At 43.3% G+C, this 19150-nt stretch overlaps 1 protein-coding gene across 1 annotated transcript in view; it reads right to left on the reverse strand.

Moving 5' to 3' along the window:
• DOCK2 (dedicator of cytokinesis 2) overlaps positions 1-19150 on the reverse strand; it is a 478101-nt gene that overhangs the window by 324307 nt on the left and 134644 nt on the right. The window contains exons 19-22 of the mRNA XM_069970478.1: positions 17345-17442; positions 14453-14542; positions 9840-9940; positions 7450-7584 (exon numbers count right to left, since the gene is read on the reverse strand). Of these exons, the coding sequence (XP_069826579.1) occupies positions 7450-7584; positions 9840-9940; positions 14453-14542; positions 17345-17442 (424 nt within the window). The remainder of the gene's footprint in view (positions 1-7449; positions 7585-9839; positions 9941-14452; positions 14543-17344; positions 17443-19150) is intronic.

Here is a 19150-nt window from a genome sequence, read left to right on the forward strand (position 1 = left end):
TAGACACTGGAAAATGACTGTCTTCCCTTCAATTAAGGAATAGACAATTGTTTTAAAGAGGTTGTCCACCTTAAACTAACTTGTCGCCTATCCACAGGATAGGGGGCAAGTAAGATATTACGAGAGGATCCAACCTCCGTACCCCCTGCTGATCTCTAGATCGGCCCCTGGCTTCTTTGTTTTGAATACAGCTGTGGGTACAGTACATTACCCGCAACAGTATTAATTGCCTATGAAGCTGCCGGAAAGAGCTGAATGCGTGCAAAGCATGCAAAGAAATCAGGCCCTTCTCAGGGTACGGCCAGTGTCAGCAGCCAAAGTGGCACAGAAGGCGGTCCCAGTGAAAGACAGACTTGTGGGAGTGGTGATTGGGTGTGTGAGTTGCCATTGCCGTCAGCAAGAAAACTTTGGCAAGCCTAGTAGATTGCCTAGACCCTGAGACACTGGATTTGTCCCAGATTACAATGATGATGATGTTGCAGACCCCACTTGGAATCCACATCCACAAAAGACATCCTCTGCATCATCAGAGGATGAAGATGTGTCTGTGCCACCAACCCAGCAGCAGGTCCCACCCAAAGAATCTAGGCAAGGAAGGAAAAGAGATAGGCATGCCACATCAGCCAAAAGACATCTGGAAGGTCCGGATACTCAATAGTTACCATGAGGCAGCAGCAGCAGGGCAGTCTACAACAGGCTACAAGTTGCTTGGAAGAACCGCCCACCGATATCACTGGACTGGCAGTTCTTCTGCTTTGGGGGCAGAAAAAAAACATTCTGCCATATGTAAGATTTGTAAACGTAAATTGGGTTGGGGTTTGGGTGTGAACCCAGGCACCACTTCTATGCATCAGCATATAGAGCACCACCACCTCACTGCCTGGAAGAACTGGGACCCCCAGGACACGTGCCAGTCTCTATCCAAGTACAGTCCACAATAAAATAATCACCCACCATAATTAATATATATATTTTTTTTACATACCAAGTCATTTTACCCCTAATGCCTAAAATTAATAGGATAAGCAAATACCCATAATCCAGTAGCAAATACCCATAGTCAATTCAGACATATTAAAAAAAACTCTATGTTTAAAATTAGTGGGTATGCCAAAACATTTCCAACATAGCAAATATTATCCACACCAGCTTAATGCCTCACCAAATTACAATGTGCAACCCATGCCCGAAGAACAGAATTATCCAGACACACATTTTATGGTTCACAAATAGGACATTTCCCTTCTTGTTAACCATAGCCATGGGGATTCAACACTGGCACTTGTGCCAAGGAATCTTTCCTTTCGTATCCCATGTTTCAGGACACATATGGTAACTGGAAAATAACTGTTCTTGGGGGTTTTAAGATGTCACAAGGGTACTTAGACCTTGCACAATGGTTCCTGATAGGGTACTTGTTGTGTGATGTTTTAAGGGCTCTTGTGGCTTAAATTTTTTTTTAAAGTTGTAGGAAAGGTTCTTGATGGGGTATATATTACAGAGAATGATGTCTAAACATGATATAAGAAACTTCTAAAGCTACTACAAGCAGCTATTCATCTGTTGCTGAAAGGCAGGTTACCTTGACTTATTTAGGCTATGTTCACACTACGTAAAACTATGGCCGTTGTTGCCGAAGGCAACAACGGCCGTAGTTTTTGCGGGGTGGAACAATGCCTTAGTTTCAATGGGATCCCAGCCGGAGCGTATACACATCGTATACGCTCCGGCCGGGATCCCGTGCGGCCCCACAAATAACTGACATTTCCGTTTTCTGCGGCCGCAATTCAATGAATTGCGGCCGTAGGAAACCCTGTCAGTTCACACTATGAAGTGAGCGGCTCCGGCCGCTCGCTCCATAGTGTGCAGGGGGAAGCTCTGATGCAAGCGCACGCTGAGCTCTGCGGCCAAACAGATCATCCGGCCGGTATTTAACTATGGAACAGCCGGTCTCTTACGTAGTGTGAACATAGCCTTAAGCTGGGTTCACACTATGTATATTTCAGGCTGTATTTGGTCCTCATGTCAGGTCCTCATAGCAACCAAAACCAGGAGTGGATTGAAAACCCAGAAAGGATCTGTTCACACAATGTTGAAATTGAGTGGATGGCCGCCATATAACGGTAAATAACGTCCATTATTTCAATATAACAGCCGTTGTTTTAAAATAACAGCAAATATTTGCCATTAAATGGCGGCCATCCACTCAATTACAACATTATGTGAACATAGCCTTTCTGTGTTTTTAATCCACTCCTGGTTTTGGTTGCTATACAGCCTCAAATATACAGCCTCAAATATACGTAGTGTGAACCCAGCTTATAGTGCATTCATCTGTGAATAGTTCAATAGTGCAACTTATCCTGAGTATGAATGGTATAATCAGGCTGGCAAGGGACATGGATAGGAAGCATTTTTATTTTAAGGTGTAAAAATAGGGGGAAGACATTATGTCATACTGCTATATTAACTCCTTCATGTCCACGATACATATATATATATATATATATATATATATATATATATATATATACAGGGGCGTAGCTAAAGGCTGATGGGCCCTGGTGCAAAATTTTACCTTGGGCCCCCCCATCTCCCCCCGATCAGGCAAAGTCCTATCTAACGTTATATCCAATTACTCTAATGTGCCACCATGTTCTAATGCACTGTCTCTGCCTCCATCTCATGTACTGCACTACTGCCCCCTATAATTAATGGACTGTACTGTGTCATTGTCTAATCATTGTATTCCAATCTTTGACTCTCCAGCTGAAAAACTACAACTCTCATCATGAACTGCTAGTTGGAAACGATGGGGGATGAAGTGCTGCAACCTGAAGAGCCACATGCTGCAAAACTACAACTCCCATTATAAACTGTCAGCAGGGCACGATGAAGTTTGAACTTCTGCAACCTGGAGAAGTCACCTGATATCACCAGTCCTATGTAACATCACAGATAACAGTGATATCCCTCTGAGAACAGATAATGTAGTAGTCACCTGCAGTCCTATGTAACACCACAGATAACAGTGATATCTCTCTGAGTACAGATAATGTAGTAGTCACCTGCAGTCCTATGTAACACCACAGATAACGCAGTGATATCTCTGAGTACAGATAATGTAGTAGATGTCTCCTGCAGTCCTATGTAACACTACAGATAACACAGTGATATCTCTGAGTACAGATAATGTAGTAGTCACCTGCAGTCCTATGTAACACCACAGATAACACAGTGATATCTCTGAGTACAGATAATGTAGATGCAGCACAAGCTGGAGCTCAACGCGGTAAAGATACGGCCATAGGACACAGCTTGGGCCGCCAAGGCAGATGTCTGGAGGAGGGGGCGCTGGTACTTGCTGTCATCTGATTAGGTAATAGGCCCAATCAGATGACAGCATGTGCCAGCGGGCGCAGCGGGACAGATTAGCGCAGTGCTTCCCAACCTTTTCCACCTCGGGGCACCCCTACTAAATGATGTTCTACAAAATAAGAAAACCGTCATACAGTGACTCACCGGTGACGTCTTCTTTGATCTGAGGCGTCACTTTCCCTTTTCCTCTCCATCCGGCCCAGACCGCCATGATGATTCCTTCCAGATACGTTTCATCCCCTTAGAACCTGCGAGACAAACAATTTAGGCTCCGCACATTTCTAGCAACTTCCTTCCCTTCCTCCCTCCTGTAGGTTCCCATAGTAACTGCGCTGTTTGGTGTAATGTGCAGTAAAGTGAGTAGGAATGTGGGATGCCTACTGTATGTAAGATTCCCTGCTGTGCCCCCATGAGCTAATAATGGCCCCAGAGGTGCCCCCATACAATAATAATGCCCCCAGAGGTGCCCCCATACAATAATAATGCCCCCAGAGGTGCCCTCATGAGCTAATTATGCCCCCAGAGGTGGCCCCCATATACTAATAATGCCCCCAGAGGTGCCCTCATGAGCTAATAATGCCCCCAGAGGTGCCCTCATGAGCTAATAATGCCCCCAGAGGTGCCCCCATGAACTAATAATGCCCCCAGAGGTGCCCCATCAACTAATAATGCCCCCAGAGGTGCCCCCATGAGCTAATAATGCCCCCACAGGTGCCCCCATGAACTAATAATGCCCCCAGAGGTGCCCCCATGAACTAATAATGCCTCCAGAGGTGCCCCCATGAACTAATAACGCCCCCAGAGTTGCCCCTATGAACTAATAATGCCCCCCAGAGGTGCCCCCATGAGCTAATAAGGCCCCCAGAGGTGCCCCCATGAACTAATAATGCCCCCAGAGGTGCCCCCATGAGCTAATAATGCCCTCAGAGTTGCCCCCATCAACTAATAATGCCCCCAGATGTGCCCCCATGAGCTAATAATGCCCCCAGAGTTGCCCACATCAACTAATAATGCCCCCAGAGGTGCCCCCATGAGCTAATAATGCCCCCAGAGGTGCCCCCATGAGCTAATAATGCCCCCAGAGGTGCACCCATGAACTAATAATGCCCCCAGAGGTGCCCCCTATGAACTAATAATGCCCCCAGAGGTGCCCCCATGAACTAATAATGCCCCCAGAGGTGCCCCCATGAGCTAATAATGCCCCCAGAGTTGCCCCCATCAACTAATAATGCCCCGAGAGGTGCCCCCATGAGCTAATAATGCCCCCAGAGGTGGCCCCCATGAGCTAATAATGCCCCCAGAGGTGCCCACATGAGTTAATAATGCCCCAGAGGTGGCCCCCATGAACTAATAACGCCCACAGAGTTGCCCCCTATGAACTAATAATGCCCCAAGAGGTGCCCCCATGAACTAATAATGCCCCCAGAGGTGCCCTCATACAATAATAATGCCCCCAGAGGTGCCCCCATATACTAATAATGCCCCCAGAGGTGCCCCCATACAATAATGATGCCCCCAGAGGTGCCCCCATGAGCTAATAATGCCCCCAGAGGTGCCCCCGTACAATAATAATGCCCACAGAGGTGCCCCCATATACTAATAATGCCCCCAGAGGTGCCCCCATATACGAATAATGCCCCCAAAGGTTCCCCACATATACTAATAATGCCCCCAGAGGTGCCCCCAAGAACTAATAATGCCCCCAGAGGTGCCCCCATATACTAATAATGCCCCCAGAGGTGCCCCTAAAAAACCAAACATCCTACTCACCTAATCCGCGCTGTGCAGGCAGCAGCTCTCCTCCTCCTCTTCGGGCTCCATCTTGCGAGCCGCAGGGACGGGACTTCCGGCAGGCGTGATGACGTCACATCATCACGCCTGCCGGAGAGGTCACGTCCCGGCCTCCCATAGGCTGCTGGTATGAAGTGCCGGCAGCCTATGGGAGAGAATACAGGAGGAGGACGCTGACAGGTCCTGCTCCTGTGTTCTCATCGCTTTAATGTTCCGCCGTGTGCGGGCGGAACATCAAAGCAATCAGTGTATCCCGAGAAGCTGCGCGGCCGCAGCTTCTTGGAATGCTTAAAGTGACAGTGTCACAGGTGGCAAGGGGGGGCCGTGCGGGCCCCCCTAGCGTAGGGGCCCGGTCGCCATGGCGACCCCGGCGACCCCTATAGCTACGCCACTGTATATATATATATATATATATATATATATATATATATATATACAGTGGTACCTCGGTTCTCGAACTTAATTGGTTCCGGAAGGCAGTTTGAGAACCAAGCAGTTTGAAAACCGAGCAGTGTCTTCCCATAGAAAATAATGTAAATGTGATTAATTGGTTCCAGCAGCCACCAATAATTACCTACAATACTCATTTATTACACTGATAAGTGCTCAGTATAATCACTACAGTACAGTACAGAACAGCACTATACTGTACAGGACATTAAACATAAGAAATGTTCATCAGAACCAGCAATTATAATACAGTAGTCACCAACTCCTCACCCATCCTTTACTGTATAGCGTCCCCCCCATCCAAGCACTGTAATGTATGGGAGATGGTGGTGCACTGCCTGTACTACTACTGCACTGTATATGCACTCCAGCAGTCTTATACAGCACTGTACTGTATGTGAAGCCTCACCACTGCTTAACTCGCCAGGTACAACCCACCATCCACGCTAGCAAAAACGTTCGAAGAACTTTCGAAAACCGAGCAAAGTTCGAATTCCAAACACTACTTCTGGGTAAATTTTCGTTCGAATACCAAGCAGTTCGAGTCCCAAAGCGTTCAAAAACCGAGGTATTACAGTATATATATCCTGTGCAGTAGGAACGTATATATATGTTCCTGCAGTGAAGGGACTTTTAATGTGTGCGGAACTCCAATGTGACACCCCAAGCAGCCCTGTAAGTGGAAATATAAAAACTTTATGCCTCTTAGAGGCGGCACAGTGCTTCAATTTGACCAGGACATCTGTGCATCAATGACCTTTAGCATGTAGGGGTTAAAGAGTGTTTCTAGGCAAAGGATAGCTTATGAGCCACTGATCAGCAGGGTGCCAACACCTAGCATCAGCACCATTCAGCTGTTTCGGGTCCGCACTACAAAATGAATAAAGTTTGTCTCCATTTCACTTTGTAGCAATGCAAACTGTATATGCAACTCAACTCCTATTCACTTGAATAGGAGTTGAGCTGCAGTTTGCCACCTCTACACAATGAACAAACTCTGTTCACTTTGTAGTCTGGACACCAAACAGCTAATCAGGGCAGGTGCTGGATTGCCTTTAAGGGTGCCTTCACATGTACCGGATTGCAGCGGATTTCACGCTGCAACTTCCGCAGTGAAATTCACTGTGATTCCCAGTACTGTGATTTTGTAAGGGTTTACATACTTGCAGCAGATTTTTCATTCTGCTGCGAGTATGTAAAGCCCCCTATCCCCTTAACCTACTGCTGCCCAGTATAAATGACATTACACATCCACGTTCTGGCCTGCTTCTGTGGCTCCCGGCTCCCTGACGTCCCGCTAAGCTGCAGCAGGACAGTGCGCTGATTGGCTGAGCGAGAGCCACAGAAGCAAGCAGGTAATGTATTAACTGAGCAAAGGTGGGTTAAGGGGCATGGGGCTTTACATGCAGCAGAATGAAAAATCTGGGATTACAGCAGATCTCACTGCAGAACTGGCAGTGGGAGATCCGCTGGGATCTGGTACGTGTGGACACAACAAAAAGCAACAATTTAAAAAGCTTGTTGTTTTAACATAGACAGTACCATTATTTGCAACCAAACACATAACAGTAAAAATGAGACAATGTGAGATGGTAAGATGTTCAGACACAACAAGTCTGCAAAACATATTCTGAGCCCCATATGAAACTAAATTTCACTAACAAATGGTGACAAACTTTGTCTCCATCCTCTAGTTTCCCATTAGCATCCTAGAGTAGAACAGAATCATTACAGAGCTATAAATTGTGCAAGTCTTGTAGCAGTAATACTACATCTCAGTGGTATAGCAGTACTAATCAATTACAAGGTACTTCAAAAAAAGATGCTTACTGTGAAAATAATGTCCTCGACCGCACAATGAACTTGAACACATATTCCAGTGCTTTCAAAGTCCTTAGAATTGGCTCACACTGCTCTCCTCTGCTGGAAATATCTAAATATTTCTTCAAAACAGTCATTAGTTTCCTGTCAAGAAAATAGTTTCCAAACAGAATACAGTTTAGTTGCTGCGCTACGTGAAAACGTTAACCTATTAAACCAAAATCATTCATAGCAAGAGTTATTGTATGTGAATATGTAATTCATTATTATAGACTTACTAAAATATTTATAGTAAACCATTAAAAAAAGGAAAAAAAATAATATATATATATATATATATATATATATATATATATATATGTAATAAACTTTAATGACATAAAGTTTCATCTCTGGGAAGAATTAATTTTTTTATGCTAAAACTTTCTGAACATAATCTTGGACCTGACAGATACTGATAGCAGTCTTGGAGGTATTTGTTGGGGCCCCGACTTCATTGGTTACCGTTTGGCAACCCACGATTTCCGAAAGTGGGCGAACACTTACTGTAAGATGCTACCATGGCTATGAACACAACATCTGCAGAGATCAAACTGACTGTTGATCTCAACATTTGCAGCATATTATGTTGAACAATATATCCATCAGGACATGAAAAATGGTGCCTGCTTATGATGCATATATCTGTCAGTCACCATTAAGGGAATAATTGTAATTTATGTACAATGCATACAAATAGTCCTGAGTCCACTATCTAACTGTATTTGTAAGTCAGCACAGACTACTGTTTAGGGTCACTGGCAATTGGCCAATACATTAAAATAGGATGGTTTCTACAGCATATACAATTCAGAAGAATGATACATTTGCAGAAATCTCTGCAGCAAATCTTTTGCGTGTATGTCTTCTTCAGTGGTTAGAAGGCATCAGAGATGCAGAGCTGAGTGCACCAATAATACAATTTACTAGCAATAAAACTGTGTATAACATTGTAATGTACATAGGGCAGGTAACTTTCATAATGAAAGTGCCTAATAATATTTATGTCATTTACATTAACAGAAAGAGCTGATCTCCCAATCCTGGCTAAATCCATACTCGTGCTTTTCACATGGGAAGGCTCCAATTTACAATTGTAGAATATGCACAAGCCAAAAAGACAGAAATGGCTGCACATCGCACCCATGGCTGACACGAAAGCTTATTCAGCTACATTTAAAACCAACATCAGAAGTTAGTATATAATTTGGCCAAACCATATTGCCTCATGTACCACGTGCAGGTCTTCTGATACCCTAACCAAAAAACATCACTGTGCCGGTCAGCGACCACAATCCCCGCAAAACATGCGCAAGCAGAGAAGGGGGGCCACGGAATGGCCCTGCAACCCCATTGTCACAGGACCAGACCCTAAAAGGCCCCCCCAGACCTCAGAGGTGCCACCGGCGGAAAAAGTGGACGCCAAGCAACACAAGTGTGAACAAGCTCTTACCTCTCTCTCCATTCCTCTGCAAGTAGAATGGGAGAATACTAGGAGATCCTCCCCTTATGTACACACGTGCTTCCAGCTAATTTGGATCACATGGGTCTTACTAAGCACGAGTGCTAGCCACAATGAAAAAATCAGAAGACCTGTGTATCAGAAGACCTGCACGTGGTACATGAGGCAATATGGTTTGGCCAAATTATATACTAACTTCTGATGTTGGTTTTAAATGTAGCTGAATAAGCTTTCGTGTCAGCCATGGGTGCGATGTGCAGCCATTTCTGTCTTTTTGGCTTGTTACAATTGTAGAATATTTGCTACTAACACTAAATATTTCTTAAAGAAGTAATCCAGCATTAGAAAACTTTTACTATCTTGCTGCTAATATGTAGAAAACAATAAAGAGCCTATGCTTACCTGTCCGTGCTCCCCCGGTGTCCCGTTGTGGTGTCACTGGTGTCCCCTGCTGAATACACAGTCTTCACTGCCGAGATGAACTTGTCTCGGGAGTGACAGCTCAGCTTGCTCAGCTAATCACTGACCTGGTTCATCTCAGAAGTGAAGGCGCTTAAGTCAGCAGGGAAGTGCGCAGATAGGTAAGCATCAGCTCTTTATTTTTTTCTATCCAACAGCAACAATATATTAAAAATTGCCTAATGCTAGACGACACCTTTAACCCCTATTAATGTCATGTACTAAGGCAGCTCCATAATAAAAACTACACATATATAACATATAACATCATAGAAATCTATATAAAGAATATTACGCTCAAAATATTTCCTTAACTGGTCTTTGATTTTAAATGGCTGATAAGTAAAATGGTTCAGTTTTAGGGAAGAAAACAATATTACGTTGCTGAATGTATGTAATTTAAGCATGACAACTGGGTTGGGATAATGGTAAAACTTACTTATAAGCCAGTGTGGCACTAAAATGTTGCTTTATGTAGGCTTCCAAAACAGTGTTAAAATGTTGGAATTTCCGATCAGCAATGAGTCCAATAATGTAAATCTGAAAATTTAGAAGAAAATAATAAGCAAATAAAAACTAAATGAAAGAATGAGTAAAACCTATACGTTTAATAAAGAAGATAAACAAATTACAATCAGACTGGTATTCTTATCTCAATTATGACATATTGCTGAAAAGAAGACATCATGGCAATAATAATTTATTTTCCTTCAGGGATAACTCAGCCGAGCATACAGCTGTTCTGAATAGGGAGTGGTTATTAAGCAGCTGCAAGACGCCTATTATCCTTGAGAACATAAGGATTGGGCATATTATAATCCAACACTACACGTCAGGGGAAAGTTGGGATCACATAGGATGGTTGGCTAGCCCAACTGATCTCAATTCAATGTGTATACTCACCTACAGATATAGCACATTGGGAATAAGTAAAAACTCTGTAATTCTTAGACAGTGTAAACTTAGACTAGGCAGTGTAAGAGTGCACCAGATGTTTAACCTCAGGCTTTTAAAACAGTTCTTGCATCCTTCTTTATGTCTAGTTGAAATTTGTACCTTCTATAAGTTGGCTTTGTTTTTTAAGCATATTTTGAGCATTTAGGCCGGGTTGACACTATGTAAGACAACGGCCGTTCTGTGACATGGCCGTGTCACAGAAAAGCCTGTGTCAGTGAAGTTTTTCCTGGCCGGTACTACATTACGGGCTGGGATAAACTTCAATTCTATTGAACTGGGATGCTGGCGCAGCCAGAGCCCCACTCTCCATTGTGTGACATGTCAGGCTTGTGTGCTGGCCGGAGCGTATACTATGTGTACATACTGCAAAGCAACATAAGTTTTGTATAAATTGGCAAATTGGCAACAACGGCCGTAATTAATGCAAAACTTACATTGTGTGAAGATGATGCAGGCCTTATGGTGCATTCAGCAAACTTGTAATGCATTCTTTACACATTTAAGCCCAGACCCCTTTTTACATCCGCTCCACTCCTTTAGGCTATGTTCACGCTGCATATGATTCCGTCCGTAGTTCGTACGGCGCCGTACATGCGCGGCTGAAACTACGGGTGTGGGAAAAATAGACATGCGGCCGGATGCGTACGAACCGCGAACATACGCCCACAGTACAGTTATGCTTCCCTAGCTTGTTTCGAAGCGATCTGAGGCAGGTCATTTACTTGGAAATCTTCGCCCAGCCCCATAAACCACACAGAACGTTTTGGATCGAAAAATCAAGTTCAATTTGGCTGAAACAAGTACTCCGTACGGGACCGCATGGAAATCCACGGCCGTGAGTTAGAACATTTCCGTCCTCAAACAATGGTCTTGTTTATTTTTCACGGCGCCGTATACGATCCGGCCATAAGCTCATACGTAGTGTGCACTGTGCGGTGGTATATCGTATACTTTCAAGCGAACGCATCAACCTCAAAACTACGTGCGTATATTCGCGGTTCGCACTACGGACGGAATCATACGCAGTGTGAACATAGCCTGAATGTGCAAGGTGAAAAGACACATTAAGGCTATGTAACAAACTATTTTTTTTTTATTTTTATTTTTATGGGGGGGGGGCGGCATTATTTCCAAAGAATGGCCGTCATTTACCATACTTTATTACAATAATGGCCGTAGGTTCATTATCTAGGTTCAGGTTCCAAATTGGCCCCTTTAATACCCTTTTAGTTGTTGCTATTAAAAACTTAAACAGAATTTATGTTAAGAGACGGTGGAACGATAGTCAAAAATGAATACTATATGTGAACAACTAAAAATAATGGCCCCTGTTTGTTAACTAATAGCCACAAATTAATGTCATGAATTAATGTGTTTGCAGCGACCATTATTCTATACAATGTGTAAACTGACAGCTGTTGTTTGTATTGACTTCAATGGGAATCATAAAAGATTAACCGTTATTTTAAATAAAATTGTCAGGTGGAAAGGAAGCAATATATGTGAGACAAGGGGCCATAGGGAGCTCTATATTATACATGGGAGCTGTATCTGGGGTGATAGTATATAGGCTGTAATATATAGGGGTGCGCAACAGGCATAATTGAAGAAGCTACTTGGAAGGGCCTCAGCCCAAGAATCATTAAGAACAAAAAGTCAGTAGCACACTTGTAACTGTAAAGTGGATTCAGTCTATTTACAGCAGGATTAAGGCCAACCCAGGCAAATACTATGTATAACAGCACCTATCTGGTGCAATACGTTTGGTACCTTTTATATGTGACAAGCAGATGTTTCAGATCTTTCTTAAAGTCCTAGAGGAGCAAATGGCTGTGTGCGCTGCTGCTGCTGCTGGTCTGATCTGATGTGTCACAGTATATGATGCGCTGGGACACACCACATCATACACAGATCAGATCAGCACCAGGAGTGCACACAGTATATAGGGAGAATTATATGTGGCAGCATATGTGCAGTAAGGGGGGCATGGTGGCAGGTACATGGCAGATGGGAGCAGTATACAGTATATAGGTAAGAGAAGACCATTAGGAGCAGTATATGGGGGTGCCATGGGGAGTGGTATATAAGGGAGAGGGGGCTCTCTGAGGCTGGCACTATTAGGGGATCTCTCTATGCCACCACCTCTGAATCTAAGGCTGGTACTAATATATATGTAGTGTATACACTTCTGGTGTACAGCTCTATATGTGATTTATTCACTTCTGGTACACATTTCTATGTAAATATGTGTGTGTGCGTGATATATGCACTGCTGCATATGTATGGTTACTGTTGGCATAGTCATGTATACAATATGTATACAATATGTTTACTGCTGGTATATCGATATGTTTATGAGAAGTGGAGAGGGGATGGTACAGTTTCAATTTCCACCTCACGCAGCACTGAGTCTAGTCTTAAAAAAACAACAACTGGGGGTAGGCTCTCGACAGAATTAGTCTCCAATTTGACAGCTGAAAAGATCATCCCTTACCTCCCCTGCTGAGACTTCTCGGCTGAGCAGCTGATGGCGCAGTAGAGGGGGGCAAGCACGAGGGACGGTCGGAGCAGTTCGGCCGGCCGCCCGAAGATGACATCATTGTCACAAGATGGCGGACGAGGGTCGACACGAATCAGGTGAGTATAGAGCACTACACTTCCGGGTCTAGCGTGGGTGGGTGGGGAACAAGGGGAAGGGGGCCATTCACTAACATAACATACATTACAAAGTTGTATAACTTTGTAATGTGTGTTATTTAGTGAATAATTGTTTAGCGCCGCACTACCCCTTTAATGATTGCTGTACAAGGGGTATAATATTTAAAGGGGTTATCCAAGGACAGAAATTTATTTTACATATGGCTGTGGGCATGTAAAATATAAAAAAGAAGCTATGCTTACTTACTGTAAACCCCAATCACACTACGGAATCGGCACCGAGATTCTGGGCGGAACTCCTCCGTGCGGACTTGGTGCACGCCCTCCCATTGTAACGGATAGAAGGCAGGAGTAGTGAACGGGACAAGCTCCTGTCACTGACTGATTGCTTATACCGACGGGCAGGGGTAAATCATCTCAGGCAGGCTCTATGCACAGATCGCCGATAATACTGATGAATACTATGCTATGGCATAGCATTCATCAGTATATACAATCTTAGCATTGCATATATAAGTCCACTAAGGAACTTCTATATGCAATGCAAAATGTGTAAATGTGTATTTTAAAAAAATCCCTAATCCCCTTTTCCATTATACGAATAAAAATATTAACAAATATAAAAAAAACATATTATATATCGTAGTATGTGGAATTGTCTGATCTATTAAAATTTAGCAATATTGTTCCTGCACGGTGAAGGGCGTGAATGAAAAGTGAAAAAAAAACAGGACTGCTAATTTTTTTAAATTTAAAAAAATGATAAAAAACAATCAACATTTTTCTCTTACACCAATATGATATCAATAAAAATTAGAAATTATGGCGCAGAAAATGACAGCCCTGTAGGTGGAAAAATTAAAGCGATATGGCTCTTAGAAGGCGGGGAGGAACATTGCTTCAATTTGACCCGTGTATCAATGGGCTCGGTCATAAAGGGGTTACGAAGCTGGAGAAGTATCTACAAAAGGTTGCAGTAAATGATATGTCAAAGCAGAGGGGCTGCATATAACAGGTGAAATTTTTCTTATTTTTTTCCTATTGTAGTATAAGCATTAAACTGACTGTTACAGTGAATGTCTTTGTACACTTGTCATATGAAATAATGTAAATTAGCTCTATTCTTAAATATTTATGACTCCCGTCCTCTGAATACATATGTAGAAGCTGCAACTACAAGATCAGCTCTACTCATCCATAAAATTGTAAGCACAAAATGAAAAATACATGTCACTTCCAACTATAAGGCATTTTGTCCTTTTTTATTCTTTTATCTGCAGACTACAGATGCAGGGCTGTACTCTTTATAAATGATGCACACATTTGGGATTCAGTGCAAAACAATTCCTAGTCTTAGCACACAGTGTATTTCATCAATGGGCTCATCAAATTTTATATTCTTCTATAAGGTATGAGAGGAATATGAGACATACTTACCAAGGCATCAAAGACTAGTATATCATACTTGTTTGAATGGGAATGCTCCATCATAATATTAAACAGGGCATCGAGAGTATCCTGAAGAAACTATAGGAAAAGATATTGGTAAAGCAAATGGCAAGAATTTTAGAAAAATTTTTGTCTCTGAACTAATGGCTACATATGAATCTTTTCATTCTGTGTTACTTATAAAACTACTGGTAAATTCTCCCATGAAAACTTCTCATCTACTGACTGGGTATTGTCAAGTCCTTTCTTGGCATCCCATACCTTAAATAAACACAATACTCTGGCTTGGATTTAGGCTTGGCCACTGTAGATGCTTTATTGGCATAAGTATAACATAAGATTACAGAATACAACCCCCAGAAATGAAAACCACCTGCCCTTGCCCCCCCCCCCATACCATTGCCTTCTTTCAACTTCCAACAGCTTTCCCCACAAACTGCTGCAGCAGGTTAAAACATGTTCTTTATCCGACCTAAACCTGAAGCCAGAGCTAAAACCTGCTTCCAGATATGATAAATACTAAATCAAACAAACTCAAACACAAAGGGCAGGTGGGTGGTGGTTACTCCCTGCTAAGCCTACCCAAAATGGCTGCAGTATATGCCCATTGTGCCCCCCTAATACAACTTTATTCTCCATCCCCTTACTCTTCATCGCCCCCCTTCTTGCCAGACCCCTAAAACCCCACCTTATCTGAAGCCTCCCCTAACCCAATTAACCCTACAACCAAACCCCAACTTGCTCCCCTTTTCCACACTCCCACCCCTTAATCCAGCCACAAGACCCTCCCAGCTACCAGAACCTTCCTGGTCCCTCAACAACCCAGTCAAGCAGGCCTCCCCTCTGGCTTTTCCCCCAGTATGGCCATTAGTTTATTAGTAGAAGGCTAAGTTCAAAATGTTTATGTATATCTGTCATATAAAAAACAGAACTTGGAGACAGCACATCTAACAATCCTTAGCTTGTAATTCACACTAGTGCGCAATGTTTTGGCTCTGTGTAGCCTTTCTCGACCAGTGAGAAAGTTCCTTTTTTTGTACAAAATACATGTAAATTATTGCTATATATACACCAGCTTCTGAAACCCTAGGCAACAACCTCTCAACAATGGCAGGGAAAAGGCAGCCTATCAGGAGAAGGAGGCAAGTTTGCTAAAAACATATATTTGCATAGTAAAACTATGTTAGTTGAGATGTGTATACTCCTTTAATCTGTTAAAAACAAAGCTTAAAGGGCTTGTCTACTTGCTGCTTAAGAAATAAATAAGTCTTCATAAGCCAAGACTCAACATTTTCTCAGGAAGTCAGAAGGATTCTTGAATAATTCATATTTTGCCTAATTCTTTAGTTTCATCTTTAAATTAATTCTTGTGAGTAAAAATGAATAAACTAAATTTTGACTTTATTATGTGAAGTGGATGGGACTAATAAAAGTAGATGTTTTCTGTTACCTGGAGTTTAAATATAAAAATCATTTTGTCTTCTCTCTTTTTATACAAGGAGATATTTGGTATAAGTATATTGTGCGTCAAAAGGATATCCAACAGCAGCTTTAGGTTACAAACCCACTTGGCGGGTCTGCAGCGAGTCTCCATGCTGCGTTTTTGCAGCGAGACTCGCTGCAGATCCCGGCCCTATACTTTTAATGGCAGACAAACACGTAGCAGGGATGTACATCCCTGCTGCGGGTTTGTCTGCAGCCCACCCCATTAACCCCCCGGCCGCCGGAGCTGATACTTCACCTGATCCCGGCTCCGGCGGTTCCCGATGTCTTCAGCAAGCCGGAGCGGGGACCAGGTGAAGTATATGCTCCAGCCAGCCGCCCGCAGCCCCGGCCGCCCGATCGCCCCCCCCCCCCCCGCAGCACCGATCGCACGCCCCCCCGCAGCACCGATCGCACGCCCCCCGATCGAGCGCCCGGGGCTGCAGGGGGCGTGCGATCGGTGCTGCAGGGGGGCGATCGGGCGGTCGGGGCTGCGGGGGGGCGATCGGGCGGCCGGGGCTGCGGGGGGGCGATCGGGCGGCCGGGGCTACGGGGGGGGCGATCGGACGGCCGGGGCTGCGGGGGGGGGGGCGATCGGGCGGCCGGGGCTGCAGGCGGCTGGCTGGAGCATATACTTCACCTGGTCCCCGCTCCGGCTTGCTGAAGACATCGGGAACCGCCGGAGCCGGGATCAGGTGAAGTATCAGCTCCGGCGGCCGGGGGGTTAATGGGGTGGGCTGCAGACAAACTCGCAGCAGGGATGTACATCCCTGCTGCGTGTTTGTCTGCCATTAAAAGCATAGGGCCGGGATCTGCAGCGAGTCTCGCTGCAAAAACGCAGCATGGAGACTCGCTGCAGACCCGCCAAGTGAGTTTGTAACCATAAATTACATTTTTTATGAAACTAAATACATTTTGGGTCAAAGGTCATCAAGTAGCTATTCCTAAATTTTACCTCCAGTAATTTTTTACAAAAAGTGTAAATCTATTGTAATTGTAAATCCACTGTAAATCTATTGTAATTGTAAATCCACTGTAAATCTAATGTAATTGTAAATCCAGTGTGGATGTATTCAGATTTTGGTACCTGAATAGGCTTTCAAGCATCAACTTTCCATGTTTCCCACTGTATATAACTATACCATGAGAGGAGCTTCCCACTGCATCTCCATAGCTTTTTTTCTCCACTGCAAGACCCAGAGTTATATAAGGAAGCTATAGAGAAGCAGCAGGAAGTTTGTCTTATAGTAAGAATTAAATGTGACAGAAAGCAGGAGAAACAGGTGATCCGGGCCTATTCTGATGTCAAATTCATAAGAAAAATAACTATCATGTACAGTGATGCAAGTCACTTTTCACTAAAGTAACCCGGCCCACTGAAAGTCCATTTTCACATACTTTTACTACTTCTTCTCCATCTACAATTTTCAGCTTTTCCAAATTTTCTTGCAGAAGTTCAGGTTTCATGCGCCACTTCAGTAGTCCAAGTAGCCCAACTGAAATAATAAAAAATGTTTTCATCATATTGTAAATGCATTAAACAATCTGCAGATGTTATAAAGGTTACCCAGACCTCTATTATTTAAACATTTATGACCTCTTCTTAAAAGAGTCACTGTTGTTCTTTTTTTTTTTTTGCAGAAATCAATAGTCCAAGTGATTTTAAGAAACTTTGTAATTGGGTTTATTAGGCAAATATGCCATTATCTGCATTTAAAAAGACTTTTCCCAGCCCCCCCCCCCTCCTCTCCTGTCTGTAATCCACTGCTCAGAATCAGGAAATCTCAATCTCATGTCTGTGCTATGGAGAGGGGAGGGGGAAGGAAAGACAAGTGAGATTAGTCAGCAGGAGAGAGCAGAGAACAAAGGATTACACAACAGGGAGCCCCTGAAAGCTCTACTCAGAGGTCAGAGAGGTCAGTGATGACATCAGAGGAGAGAGCCTGGTGATGTAGCTTTAAATTTACTCTTTGTTGTCCTGTTTTAAAGCCCCATCTTCTCTATTCCATAGACAACAATGAAGACAGGGGGAGAGCTTCAAACTGCTTTTTCATCATAAAAATGCATTTTTCAGCTAATAAACCCAACCACAAAGTTTCTTAAAATCGCCTGTTCTATTGATTTGTGCAAAAAAAAAAAAAAAAAAATTAATGACAGTGACACTGTAAGTAAGCACTGTAGCCTTTTCACTGTTTACATTGCCTGCGGTACAATGCATAGTTACATACACTATGTTGCCTCTGGTGGATGTGTAAGGTATTGCAGCTTCTTCACATTTGGTGTATGTAAATTGCAAATAATGAAGTAAGGGTAGGCTAGCATTTATGGTTGGATAACCCTTGTAACACTAAATTCATAATTAATTACAGTTTTATTCTCCCATGGTGCACTAAACAGTTATGTTGCAAGCATTTCTTAAAGGGAAATTAAAATCAGGGAACTGCTGTTAAGTTTTTATAGCGAAGGGAACTGCATTGTTATTGGCTACTGCTGATCTAAAATTGATGGCCTATTCTTTAATGCTGACACTAACCATGTAAGGATTTCTCTAGTAGAAAGACATCACCCAAGCTGCTATTACAAAATGGATACAAATAGAGGATCCAACTGTAATTAATGGCACCAAGACATTTGCACTGCCTGACAGGTAACGTCAAAAGAAAACCCTGAACAGAACGTATATACCCTGGCAGCTTATTTATGATCTTTAGAGATACAGGAACAAGTCTGGCTCTCCATAACATAGGGAGGAATTTATCAGCAGTGACATTTTATATCTTGTTCTTATTTAAAGGAGAAGTCTGACAAAAAATTATATTGAAGTATTGTATTGCCCCAAAAAAGTTATATAAATCACCAATATACACTTAATACGGGAAATGCATAGAAAGTGCTTTTTTCCCTGCACTTACTACTGCATCAAGGCTTCACTTCCTGGATAAAATGGTGATGTCACGACCCGACTCCCAGAGCTGTGCAGGCTGTGGCTGCTGGAGAGGATGATGGCAGGGGGAAACTGAGAGACACAGGGCACTGGAGGGACACTGAGCATCCCTCTGCCATCATCCTCTCCAGCAGCCACAGCCCGCACAGCTCTGGGAGTCGGGCCGTCATCATCATCATTTTATCCAGAAAGTGACATCACCATTTTATCCAGAAAGTGAAGCCTTAATGCAGTAGTAAGTGCTGGAGGAAAAAAGCACT

This window comes from Dendropsophus ebraccatus, chromosome 1 (genome assembly GCF_027789765.1).
Source record: "Dendropsophus ebraccatus isolate aDenEbr1 chromosome 1, aDenEbr1.pat, whole genome shotgun sequence".
Lineage (NCBI taxonomy): Eukaryota > Metazoa > Chordata > Amphibia > Anura > Hylidae > Dendropsophus > Dendropsophus ebraccatus.